The sequence below is a fragment of the Hemiscyllium ocellatum genome, chromosome 9 (genome assembly GCF_020745735.1).
Source record: "Hemiscyllium ocellatum isolate sHemOce1 chromosome 9, sHemOce1.pat.X.cur, whole genome shotgun sequence".
Taxonomy (NCBI): domain Eukaryota; kingdom Metazoa; phylum Chordata; class Chondrichthyes; order Orectolobiformes; family Hemiscylliidae; genus Hemiscyllium; species Hemiscyllium ocellatum.
In genome coordinates this window covers 39,136,996-39,151,014 of record NC_083409.1, presented here as the reverse complement: position 1 = coordinate 39,151,014, position 14,019 = coordinate 39,136,996, and the positions used below count along the sequence as shown (strand labels likewise).

General features: G+C 38.7%; 1 protein-coding gene across 2 annotated transcripts in view; it reads left to right on the top strand.

Moving 5' to 3' along the window:
* Positions 1 to 14,019, top strand: part of uap1 (UDP-N-acetylglucosamine pyrophosphorylase 1) — a 42,763-nt gene that overhangs the window by 23,938 nt on the left and 4,806 nt on the right. Inside the window, exons 8-9 of one of the 2 annotated variants that reach the window (XM_060830163.1) lie at positions 1,269 to 1,304; positions 3,084 to 3,150. In XM_060830163.1, the coding sequence (XP_060686146.1) occupies positions 1,269 to 1,304; positions 3,084 to 3,150 (103 nt within the window). The remainder of the gene's footprint in view (positions 1 to 1,268; positions 1,305 to 3,083; positions 3,151 to 14,019) is intronic. The other variant, XM_060830164.1, reaches the window with a different exon arrangement.

Sequence of the window (14,019 nt, the reverse complement as noted above, 5' to 3'; positions counted from 1 at the left end):
GAGGTAGTTCAGAGAATGTTTACTGGATTGATTCCAGTGATGATTGTTTCATGAAGAGAGATTGAGCAATTTCAGTCTATTCTCCCTGGAATTTAGAAAGAGAGGAGATCTAATTGAGGTATACAGGATGCTAAAGGTGATTAACAGAATGTTACCTCATGGGATAATTTAGAATGAGAGGTCACAGTTTTAGGATGAAGTAGCAGATTTAAAACAGATGAAGATAAATTTTCTTCCAAAGGGTCATAAATCTGTGGAATCCTTACCCAAGAGTGCAGTGGATGCTGGAACATTGAGTAGTTTAAGGAGAGGATAGACAGATCTTTAATTAGTGATGAGTTGAACAGTCATACAGAACGTGCAGGAAAGTGCACATGAGGTTGAGATGAAATCAGCAAAATGATATCAAATGGAGGAGTAGGCTTAAGGGGCTGAATTGCGTACGCTTGCTCCTACATGCTGTTCTATTGTGTAATTTGTGATCTTACATTCACATGAAAGTAAGATAATGTAGCCAGAAACATTACAATTTAGCTTTAAAATTTGATATAGCTTCTAATTAAGTTGACAGTTACAGGTGTATATATGTAAAATGTTGCCCAAACTCAGAGATTTATTTCCTACACCACTTCAGCAATCGTTATGCATGCAATGTGGTATCAGCCCATGGTTGACTTTCACAGTTCTTGAGCTCTTCTGCATTTTCCTGATTTCTTAAAGTCCTTCCTGCACAATTGTTGGTATTCATTTTTATTTTGAAGTTGCCTTTTCCATGCTGTAAAAAATTTGAATGCCACTTTCGCATGTAAGTAACCTTAGCAGACAAAAATAATGAATATTAGAGTTTATTCTCCTCCAAAGATATAGATCTATATTAAAAGTGTTTATGATTGCTGATAAAGCTATAAAGTATATTCCAGAAAAGATCGTTCACAAAAGATTTTAATGCACATTAAATGCTTGCTTAACAGTTTTGTGTTGTCTGCATTCAACTTAAGATGCTTCCTGTATTTTCTAAATAATAATCCCAGTGTAGTTTGAGTCCTTTTAACACGCAATTTTGGGGGATATTGGGGAGAAATTTGGAGACAAGTCTCTGGGATTTATTACCTTTTATATCTTTGGAGTTATTAAAATCCACTTCCATACCATTTTATAGAAATTTTTTTATTAATTCAGTTTTATTTTAGTCCCATACTTATTTGTTACATTTTCATTTTGTTGCATTTTATTTTCCCATTAACTCACTTTTTCTTCCCGTGTGGCAGTTCGACAACTGGAATGTCAGAAGCGATCAATAACAAGTAAATATCTTGGGTTTGGTTTAATGCATGGTGATGGGTCGTGGCTGCTTTGCTGAAGTAAAGAAAACACTGTAGAGGAAGACTTGCCTTTTTGTACTGCCAGTGTGTAAATGCTTGTAAAGCAAAACAAGATTCTATCAATATGTTTTGTACAATTAATTGTGGCCCTTACTATGAACAGTAATATTATCCACTGCAAATCCTTTTAGTCTAGTGTTAAAGAACATAAATAAATCAAAGTTAAAAATCTCACAACACCAGGTTATGGTCCAACAGGTTTAATTGGAAGCACACTAGCTTTCGGAGAGACGCTGCTTCATTAGATGGTATCACCTGATGGAGCGTCGCTCCGAAAGCTAGAGTGCTTCCAATTAAACCTGTTGGACTTTAATCTGGTGTTGCGTGATTTTTGACTTTGTACACCCCAGTCCAATACCGGCATCTCCAAATCATAAATAAATCTTGTATGATCCAATTTGTTATGAGTCCAAGTTAATTATCTCTGTATTAGAGATATAGGAAAAGCCTTAATTTCTGAAGACCATGTGCTATCATTTCATTTAGGGTGTACCCCACTTTAAGCCACTGAAATATTGGATTTAAAGCATTATTGTGGAATGCTATATTCAGTGTATATCAAAATCCAATTTTTGAAATCAATATATCAATATATTAATAGAATTTAGATAATACCATTAAAAAGAATAGTCCATAGCTGTTTTTCCATAATGTAGTTCTTTACGCATCGACTGGGTTTAGACATTGGCAGTTGCAGGTAAATGCTGACCTTATTTAATAAGCAGTGAAAACACACATACTAACACCAAACAAGGTTTGCATGCCTGAACACTACTTAGCATGTTAATTTGTGTAATGGTGATTGGTTTGGACTTTTAATTCAGCAGTACTAACTCTTCTAAAGAATCTATCCACCAATACATCTGTCAAAGTTCCCTTTAAAAATTATAAGGCTTTAATTTGATTTCTTTAGTGTTGATGATTATTCAAGAGAAAAAGGTGATTGGAGGGTATTCATGCTCCAGAAAGCCAAATTGCACTGAAATTCACTTTGGTTTTCACTTTTTTTTGCAATGATTCTTTCAAAACCAACCTTTATGTCCAGATACTGAAATAAAATTAAAGATCCCATTGACCTACTAACATTATCAATTTCAATCAACTGAATGTTTAAGAACAAAGAAACGGTTCTGTTATTAAACAAATTTTAGAATCGTAGAATCTCTACAGTGTACAAATAGGCAATGTGCCCCATCGAGTCCACACTGACTCACCAACAGAGGTGAGTCTGTTTATTTTGTTTGCCATTATTTTAAATTAGAACCTGATTTTGCATTTAAACATGTTCAGTGCAACATGTTTCTTTCTTTTACAATTCTGATCTTTTAATCCAACTACTGAAGAGTCCTGGTTAAGACTGGATATTTGATGGTGGTTTTAGAATGATTGTGATCCATAGTAAATCAAAACTGCTTGATTCTCACTTCAGGAGACCAGAAGCCACATTAGGGTGATGTAAAGGACTTAATAAATACTCAGTTAGTTCCATCTACCTCCAAATGAGGGCATTGGTTGTTTACAATTCTAATCCAATTGTCATCTTTACTTTAAGAAACCTTGAAAGTCTAATGTTAAAATTGACTGAGGCTTTATGTTAAAAAAAAGTGACTATTTAAGAATTGTTGCGATAGATTCTAAGAGGACTTGGTATTTGCTGAGTGAGTTTTAATAAGTTGCTGACAATCATATTTTACTTTTCAGTCTGCAGGAGTTGGCAGATGTTCCAATCAAATGTGAAATTTCTCCACTTGTATCTTATTCTGGAGAGGTCAGTGTTTATTTAACATGGATAAGATGTGACTGCTTTAGAAATAGAAGTTGTGAATGTGAAGAATTATTGTCTTAGTTACTCAAAACAGTATAAACTCTAACACTATAAAGCTGATCTATTAATTTGTGAATCTAACAAATTTAGCCAGAAAACAGACCATGATGAATTCTCCTATATTAAACCTTTTTAGGAGGGGCTATCTCAAGGTGCTGCATTAGTAAAATTAATGTATGGTGTAAGGTATACTTGTGGACCTTCAGGCTTGCTGTCAAGAGACATTCAGAAGGCACCAGCTCTGTAAAGTTATCCAGAAAGACATGTTACTTGTGTTTCTTGGAAGATTTATACATAATTCCTTCTGGTTGAATGTTGTATTGCAGAACGCTGGAAGGTGCTGTGGAATATTAACCTCTTTCTGAGACTTATTTCTCTATGATCTGACCAATAAAAGCTTTGACCCTTTTTGTGGCTTCCACCTTTCCTTACCACCTCCCACTGCTATGAGCGTTATAACATTCATAAAGAATGCAATTTGTTAAAATAACTTAATAAGTCTAGGAAGATATACTTCATGTAGGGAAGGGAAGTATGTCAATGGAAGCATCTATGGGACAATTGAAGACAAGGCTGTCAGACCTTTACAAGAGAGTTTGAGGTTTTTGGTTGCACACATGAAGTTAATGATTTATTTTCCAACCTTTAGTATTGACAGCACTTTTTCGTATTTGCGTCTACACGATGGGGTTATTTTTCACCAGACCAAACTGAAATTAGTGGAGTATTGGCAGCTTTTGATTCCATGCTAAAGCCCAGACAGCCACTCCATTTTTTAAACATTCTTTTGGTAGTGAAAGGTTTTTGACAATTTAGTCAAGACAACTTGTAAGCTTACCAATTCATGGGGAAAGTCAGCATTTTTTTTAATATCCAGAAGTACTGTCACATACAAATTAACAGCTTTTCCCACCATGAAATCACATATGGCAACTTTCACCTATTAACCTGTATCAGTTATTCTGCATTTCCAGTTGTTCAATTTACATGCAGATGCCATTAAGGGCAATGCAATAGCATCAAAGGTGAGGGAGAGGTTAAATAAAAATGGAGTTGGAAATGAACCATTTTTACTACATGAGAGGACAGAGTGCTGATTACTTGGACTCTGGTTGAGCATTGTCATTGAGAATGCAGTTAATGATTGAAATGCCAGGCTTGATTTAAATTTAAAATTGAGCACATTGACTGGTTAAGGTGGTAGCGTGAGAAATGAATCAGTGAATAGCTGTTACTTATTTTGTTGTTGAACAAGGCACAGTGTGTGTGTGTGTATATATATATATATATATATATGCTCTTTCTGTCTGCGAACTATTATTGCTATATGTAAATTCCATACATACAAGTGCATCTGTGATGAAGGGAAAGAATATTACAAAGATTGCATATGGAAAGGTGAGTCGCAAATCCATTTCAGTCTAAATTTAAATACTTTGTCCAAGTTAACTAAAAATTAATTATACTTGCAACTTCAACTGTAATTTTATTTTGAATCTAGAATTCAATGTCCCAATTTTAATGACAGAAGTTAATGTTGTGAATTGAAAAGATATTCAGTTCAAACAGTGGAGGATTATGAAATCTGGCAATATGTACAAGTGAGGAAATTAGAAGTTTGAAGAATATTTCTCTTCCTGTTTGAGACATGTGGGATTTATTGCACATCTTTTCCATTTATATCCAAGGCATTTTTTATTACAATTTTGTTTTAGCTAATTAGTGGCTTTGAATAGTGACTTCTGAAAAGTATTAGTGCATTATTTGAACAGACTGTTGCAAAAAATTGTTCTTCACAAATCTTAAGTTTGCAACAGTACTGAAAATGTGTTGCTGGTTAAAGCGCAGCAGGTCAGGCAGCGTCCAAGGAACAGGAAATTCGACGTTTCGGGCAAAAGCCCTTCATCAGGAATTCCTGATGAAGGGCTTTTGCCCGAAACGTCGAATTTCCTGATCCTTGGATGCTGCCTGACCTGCTGCGCTTTAACCAGCAACACATTTTCAGCTTAAGTTTGCAACACACTGGCAATTTCCATGAACTGATCAAATTTTATAGATAAGCCAAAACCTGAAACCTTATGAGAAGAACAAACAAAATACCACACCAGAGGGCTACATGGGTCAATCTCCACATTTTCCTGTCTGCTCCAAAAAAGCAAGTTGTACCATGTTGCCTAGCAGTTACCTGAGGTTGAAGTCAGCCTGGTATAAAAAATGGTTGTGGGTATTTTAAGTCCAGCTCTTCCATGCCAGACTTATCATTGCAATGATTCCTTAGCAGTAATCAATCATCAATGCCTTTCTCTCCATTATTGCATTTTAAATTATTTTGTGCAATGTGAGCGTCACCAGATGGACCGATGTTTGTTTATTGCCAAAACCTAGTTCCCCTTAAAAACGTGATGGTGAGCTGCATTCTTGAACCACTGCAATCCTTGTTGATTAGGTAGAGAGGGAAGCTTGCAAGTGGTGGCAGTCCCACTCATCTGTCATTCTCCTTTCTAGATTCTGGATAATCCAAGATGGAAGTGAGAAAACGTGGCTGTAAGAGTGCTCCTTTTTTTTTTTGAGGTATTTTAGGTGTTGGAGCTGATTTCCTCAAATTGCAGGAGCAGTATTTACTGTTTTATAAGCTGTTGCGTTGTTTTGGAACTTTTGGGGCGGTGGGGGGAGAAAAGATCAAAACAGCGATACTTTTAAAAGGAGGAAGAGAGACAAAGGCAGAAACCACACGGTCAGTGAGAAAGAGAGAGACAGAAAGAAACCTACACTGCTGTATGATACAGCAATTAATCTGCATAGCTACTGCCTTTGCTGGTTGAGCTCTGGACATTGTTAATTTTTCTTAGACGCATTCCAAACAGCGAAATTCCCAACTGGTCTTGGAGGAACCTGTGTGGGAGAGCTAACAGCACAGGAGCAGATAAATGCATGGTTTAAGTGCAACTTTGCTGTCTTGTTTTACTTGTGAATAGAGTGGGTTCTTTTTGGTTGTATGATTTGTTGAGATCTGTCGCTTGATTAAAAATTAGAAATATATAATGTAGGTACTAAGTTAGCCTGGAGCAGAGTTTTTTTTAGAGCAATAAGACTGCTATTTTCTGAGTCTATAGATTAAGGTGCAAAGATGGCCTTTAGTAGAGTGATGTACTCTTCCTCTCGGATGTAGGAGATTAGGGAGAATTTCCGTGTTACTCATGATTATATCTGCAGTAAATGTGTTTGGTTGTGAATCCTATCAGATTGCATGAATCGGTTGGAGCAGCAGTTAGAGGCATGAAGAATTTACAGGAGCCGGGGGTGTTATGCATGGCAGTTGCAGGAAGACATAAACTGCAGATACGGTCATATAGATGGGTTACCGTCAGGAAAGTAGGAAAGGGAGGCAGGCAGTACAGGAGTCTCCTGTGGCTATCCCCATCTCAAACAAGTATGCTGTTTTCGAAAATGTACAGGGTGATGGACTCTCGGGGGAATGTAGCACGCATAGCCAAGTTTCTAGTACTGAGACTGACTCTAATATAACGAGGGATACATCGGGTTCTAAGTGGTCGATTTATGATAGGGAACTTTCCAGTCAGAGGCGCAGACAGATGTTTGTGCGGCCAACGGTGGGAAATCAGAATGGTGTGTTACCTCCCTGGTGCCAGGATCAAGGATATCTAGGAGAGAGAGTGCAAAATATAATCAAAGGGGAGTGGGACCAGCAGGAGGTCATTGTACACATTGGAACTAACAACAAAGGAAGGAAAATGGATGAGATTCTGAAGGGAGAATATAGGATATTAGGCAGGGATTTAAAAAGGAGGCCCTTGAGGGTAATAATATCTGGATTACTTGCGGTGCTATGAGGTAGTGAGGGTAGGAAGAGGAGAATACAGCAGATGAATGTGTGGATGAGGAGCTGGTGCAGGGGAGAAGGGTTCACTTTTTTTGGATCATTGGAATCTCTTCTGGGTTAGAAGTAACCTGTATAAGAAGGAAGGCAGATGAACTTAGGGCATGGTTAGGAACATGGGACTGGGATATCATAACAATCACAGAGACATGGCTCAGCTTAATGTCCCAGGATACAAATGCTATAGGAACGATAGAAAGGGGGGCAAGAGAGGAGGGGGGAGTGGCATTTTTGGTAAGGGATAACATTATGGCTGTACTTAGGGAGAATATTTCTGAGAGTACGACCAGAGAAATTATTTAGGCGGAACTGAAAATTAAGAAAGGGATGATCACATTATTGGGATTGTATTATAGACCCCCTGATAGTCAGCAGGAAATTGAGAAACAAATTTATAAGGAGATCTCAGCAATCTGTAAGAATCATAGGGTGATTATGGTAGGGGGTTTTAACTTTCCAAACATAGACTGGGACTGCCATAGTGTTAAGGGTTTAGATGGAGAGGAATTTATCAAGCGTGTACAAGAAAATTTTCTGATTCGGTGTGTGGAGAAGGTACAATACTTGACCTACTGTTGGGAAATAAGGCAGGGCAGGTGACTGAGGTGTCAGTGGGGAAGCATTTGAGGCCAGCAACCATAATTCTATTAGTTTTAAAATAGTGATGGAAAAGGATATACAGGATCCAAATGTTAAAGTTCTGAATTGGAGGAAGTCCAATTTTGATGGAATTAGGCAAGAACTTTCAAAAGTTGATTGGTGGGTTCTCAAGTTTTCACAGGTAAAGTGGCTGGAAAATGGGAAGCCTTCAAAAATTAGACGAGACTCCAGAGGCAGTAAGTTCCTTATAGGGTGAGCGGCAAGGCTGGTAGGTGTAAGGAATGCTGGTTGACTAGAGAAATTGAGGTTTTGGTTAAGAAAAAGAAGCATGTCAGGTATAGGCAGCAGAGATAGAGTGAATCTTTAGAGTGTAAAGGCAGTAGGAGTATACTTAAGAGGGAAATCAGGAGGTCAAAGGGTTGATATGAAATAGCTTTGACAAATAGTGTTAAGGAGAACCCAAAAGGATTTTATAAATCCATTTAAGGACAAATGGGTAACTAGGAGAGAATAGGATCAAGGCAAACTATGTGTGGAACTGCAGGAGATGGGTGGATTCTAAACGCGTATTTTGTATCAGTGTTTACTGTGGAGAAAGAATGTAAGATATAGAATGTGGGAAAGTAGATGGTGACATCTTGAAAGATGAAGGGCTTATGCCTGAAACGTCAAATTTCTTGTTCCTTGGATGCTGCCTGACCTGCTGCACTTTTCCAGCAACACATTTTCATCTTGAAAGATGTCCATATTATAGAGGAGATGGTGCTGGCTCTCTTAAAATGCATAAAGATGAATAAATCCCTAGGATCTGATCAAGTATACCCTAGATCTCTGGGAACCAGGGAAGTGATTGTTGGGCCTCTTGCCAAAATATTTGGATCATCGATAGTCACAGGTGAGGTGCCAGAAAACTGGAAGTTGGCTAATGTGGTGCCACTACTTAAGAAAGGAGCTAAGGAAAAGCCAGGGTACGACAGACCAGTGAGTCTGACATCGGTGGTGGGCAAGTTGTTGGAGGGAGTCCTGAGGAACAGAATTTATATGTATTTAGATAGGCAAAGGACTGATTGGGGTAGTCAACATGGCTTTGTGCATGCGCAATCAAGTCTCACTAGCTTGATAGAGTTTTTTGAAGTAGTAACAAGAAGGATTGAGGGAGGGCAGAGCTGTGGACGTGATCTATATAAACTTCAGTAAGGTGTTCAATGAGGTTCCTAATGATAGACTGGTTAGCAAGGTTAGATCACGTGAGATACAGGGAGGACTAGCCATTTGGTTACAGAATTGGCTCAAAGGATGAAGGTTATCCTTTCAGACTGGAGGCCTGTGACCTGTGGTGTGCCACAAGGATCAGTGGATGTAGCTCAGTTCGCTGAGCTGAGGTTCATTTTCAGATGTTTCGTCATTATACTTGGTAACATCTTCAGTGAGCCTTCAGATGAAGCACTGCTGATGATTCCTGTTTTCTGTTTCTTTGTTTGAATTTCTTTGGGTTAGTAATGTCATTTCCTGTTTTTTTTTCTGTGGTTGATAAATCGGGTCGAAGTCAATGTGTTTGTTGATAGAGTTCTAGTTGGAATGCCATGTTTCTAGGAATTCTCGTGTGTGTCTGTTTGATTTGTCCTAGGAAGGATGTGTTGTCCTAGTTGAAGTGATGTCTTTCCTCATCTGTATGTAAAGATACTAGTGAGAGAGGGTCATGTCATTTTGTGGCTAGTTAACATTCATGTATCCTGGTGGCTAGTTTTCTGCCTGTTTGTCCAATGTAGTGTTTGTTACAGTCCTTGCACGGTATTTTGTAAATGATATGAGTTTTGCTTGTTGTCTGTGTAGGATCTTTCAAGTCCATTAGCTGCTGCTTGAAGCGTGTTAGTGGGTTTGTGGGCTACCATGATGCCAAGGGGTCTGAGTAGTCTGGCAGTCACTTTCGAGATGTCTTTGATGTAGGGGAGAGTGGCTAGGGTTTCTGGATACGTTTTGTCTACTTGTTTGGGTTTGGCGCTGAGAAATCAGCGGATTGTGTTCATTGAGTACCTGTTCTTTTTGAATACTGTGTAGGTGATTTTCCTCTGCTCTATGTAGTTCCTTTGTGCCGCAGTGTGTGGTGGCTCATTGGAATAATCGTCTAATGCAGCTTCATTTGTGGATGTTGGGGTGATTGCTTCTGTAATTCATTATTTGCGGTGGCTCAGTGGCCTCACAGCACCAGGGTCTCAGGTTCAATTCCAACCTCGGATGACTGTCTGTGTGGAGTTTGCACATTCTCCCCGTGGCTTTGTGGGTTTCCTCCGGGTGCTCCGGTTTCCTCCCACAGTCCAAAGATGTGCAGGTCAGGTGAATTGGCTATGCTAAATTGCCCATAGTGTTAGGGGCATTAGTCAGAGGGAAATGGATCTAAATGGGTTATTCTTCGGAGGGTCAGTGTGGACTGGTTGGGCCAAAGGTCCTGTTTCCACACTGTAGGGAATCTAGTCTAATTTTGTCCGTATGTGGTGTTTTCCTGTAGACACTGGTTTGAAGTTCCCCATTGGCTGTTCACTCTACTGTGACATCTAGCAATGGTAGTTTGTTGTTGTTTTTCCTCCTCTTTTCAGTGAATTTTATGCCAGTAAGGGTATTATTGATGATCTTGAAGGTTTCCTTTAGTTTGTTTCGTTTAGTAATGACAAAGATGTCATCCATGTAGCGGACCCAAAGTTTGGATTGGATGGTTGGCAGAGCTATTTGTTCGAGTCTCTGCATTACTGTCTTGCTAAGCACCATGATATTGGATATCCCAGGGTGTTCTGTTGATCTGTCTGTAGATTTTGTTGTTGAAGTTGAAGTGGGTGGTAAGGCATAGATCCATAAGCTTGACGATACTGTCCTTGCTGATGAAGTTGGTGGTGTTTGGTGTATGTGTCTTTGGGTCTTCTAATAGTGTAGTCAGTGTTTCCTTGGCCAGGTTGATGTTGATTGATGTGAACTGGGCTATTACATCATTCTTGGGTGGAGTTGTGTGAGTCTTTAACTAATTGTTTTAGTCTTTAGTGTAGCTCCTTGCCAATCTGTAAGTTGGTGTTCCAGGTAGTGAGACTATGGGTCTGAAAGGAGCTACTGCTTTGTGAACTTTGAGTTATCTATATAAGCGTGGTGTGTTGGATCCATCTGGTTTCATTTATTTGGAATTATTTACTTCTCCAGATTTCTGAAGTTTTTTGAGTAGGGCTCAAAAACTTCGGTTCTCTAGTTGTGCGGTCGGGTCTGTCGCCACTTGTTGGTAAGTGTTGGTATCTGCAAATAGTGTGTTTTTGCTTTTTCAATGTAGTCATCTTTGATTTAAGATGACTGTCAAAGGTCCTTTGTCCCAGGGAGGTAATAATGTTTTTATTATTTTTAGTCTTTCTAGTACTTTCTTTTCTTGTGTGTTTCCTTCCTTTTTTTCTGCTTAATGTTGGTGCGACTATCTGTCTGATAGTCGCTGGGCTTCTTCTGTGAGTTGGTTGTTTTTCAGTGTTGTTTTTAATGCTGCTAATATTACCAGTCCCGAGAAAAAGAACAGGAAATGACATTACCAACCCAAAGAAACCCAAACATATAAATAGAAAACAGGAATCATCAGCAGTACTTCATCGGATGCTCACTGAAGATGTTACTTAATATGGTGCCGAAACATCTGAAAATGAACTTTCCAGCTCAGCGAGCAAACCTACATCCAGAACCTCAACCTGAGCTACAAATCTTCTCAAAACTCGCTAACTAGGATCATTGCTGGGTTCACTGATTTTGATGTGAACGTAGGTATAGTTAGTAAGTTTGCAGATAACACCAAAATTGGAGGTATAGTAGACAGTGAAGAAGATTGCCTCAGAGTACAACAGGATCTTTATCAGGTGGGTCAGTGGGCTGAGGAATGGCAGAGGGAATTTTATTTGGATAAATGTTAGCTGCTACATTTTGAAAATGCAAATTAGGGCTGGACTTGTGCATTAATGCTAAGGTCCTGGGAGAGTTGTTGAACAAAGAGACTTGGAGGGCAGGTTCATAGTTTATTGAAAGTAGTCTCAGGATAGATAGGATAGTGAAGAAAGTGTTTAATATGCTTTATTTTATTGCTCAGAGCATTGAGTATCGGAGTTAGGAGATGTTGCAACTGTACAGGATTTTGTTTAGGCTACATTTGGAATAGTGTGTGCAATTCTGGTCTCCCTCCTATAAGAAGGATGTTGTGAACCTTGAAAGGGTTCAGAAATTATGTACAAGGATATTGCCAGAGTTGGAGGGTTTGAGCTAGTGGAAGAAACTGGGGCTGTTTTCCCTGGTGTGTCGGAGGCTGAGGGGGGACCTTATAGAGGTTTTTACAATCAAGAATGGCATGGAGAGAGTAAATAGACACGGTCTTTTCCCTGGGGTGGGTGAGTCCAGAACTAGAGGGCATAGGTTTAGGATGGGAGGAGAAAGATTTATAAGGGACCTGAGGGACAGTTTTTCAGTCAGAGGGTGGTGTATGTATGGAATGAGCTGCCAAGATGAAGAGGTGGAGGCTGGTACCAATACAACATTTGGAAGGGTTTGGAGGGATATGGGCCAAATGGGCCTAGATTAATTTAGGATATCTGGTTGGCATGGACAAGTTGGACCAATGGGTCTGTTTCCGTGCTGTACATCTCTGACTCTATGATCATTTGGAGGATGCTGTCAAAGAAGACTTAATGAATTTCTGCAGTGCATCTTGTAGCTAGTTTACACTATTTCATACTGAACATCAGTGATGGAGGGACCGAATGTTGTGGATATCATGTCAATGAAATGTGCTGCTTCGTCCTTCTTGTTGTTGAGCTTCTTGAGTGCTTTGAAGCTACATTCATCTAGACAAGTAGCTGGACAAGCTTTGAGGAATAAGGAAGTAAGTAAAAATCAGAAGGAGAAAATAAGTTTTGAGTGTAAACTTGCAATTAACTCAAACTGGACAGCAAGAGCTTCATTAAGTATATTAAAATGAAAAGGAAAGCCAAAGTGAAGATCTCCTTAGAAAATTGTGCTAGGGAAATAATGGGGAACCTGGAAACTGCAGAGATGTTGAATAAATATCTTGCATCCAGTTTTGAATAGAAGACACTAACTTAGGATTATTTTAATGTTGATTAATCAAGGGACAAAAGGGAGGAGGGGGACTAAATAAAACAATCAGGAGAGAAGTGATAGAGAAACTACTAGGATTAAAGACCAAACTGTTCCTTGGATCAGAAGGGATGCATCCTAGAATACTTATAGGAAGTGGCTACATATATAGAGGATGCACTGGTAATAATCGTCCAAGGATCTGTAAGTTCTGAAAAGGCACCAAAAGATAGGAAAACTGTTACTGTAAGACCTTTTTTAAAAAAAGCAAGGAGAACCACAACAGGTAACTATAGGCCAGTTAGCTTAATGTTTGTTATTGGGAAATCTGTTAAGAGACTGTAAAGGATATAATAGCAGAACATTTAGAAATACATAATATGATCAAGCAGAGTCAACGTGGCTTCAAATTTACTAGAATTAATTAATATACAGACTAGATAAATGAGAATAAGTGAATGTTATATTTGGATTTTTAGAAGGCATTTGATAAGGTACCACACATTAGGCTACTTAATAGGATAAATGTCCATATTGTTGGAGGTACTTTATAAGCATGGATAGAGGATAGCCTATCAAATATACAGTTGGAATAAGGGGGGGGTACATTTTCAGGATGGCATCCTGCAACTAGTAGAGTGCCACAAATTATTTACAATGAGGAAAGTGAACGTAATACAACCAAGTTTGCAACTGACACAGACATGGGAAGAGGCAAGTGGTGAGGATGTCAGAATTTGTGGAATGATACAAACCATATAAGCAAGTGGGAAAAGCATGGCAGATTAAATGTTGGAAAATGTGAGGCTATGCATTTTGACAGAAATAGTAGAGAAGCTGAATGCTTTTTAAACAGAGAAAGATTGTAGAAAGCTGCAGAACAAAGGAATTTAGGAGTCTTCCTTTATGAATCACGAAAAGCTTGTAGTCAAAGTTCAGTGAGTAATAGGGAAGGCAAATGGAATGTTAAATTTTATTGTAAAGAGGATAGAGTACAAAAGTAGAAAAGTTTTGTTAGTACTATACAACGCATTAGTCAAGACAACAGCTGGAATACTGTGAACAGTTCCATTATCCTTATCTAAGAAATGATATACTGGCACTGGAGGCAATTCAGCAATGATACGTAGGCTGATTCCAGGTATGGATGGACTGTCTTGTGGGGAGAGGTTTAGTAGATTGTGTCTTTACTCATTGGAATTGAGAGAGTTGAT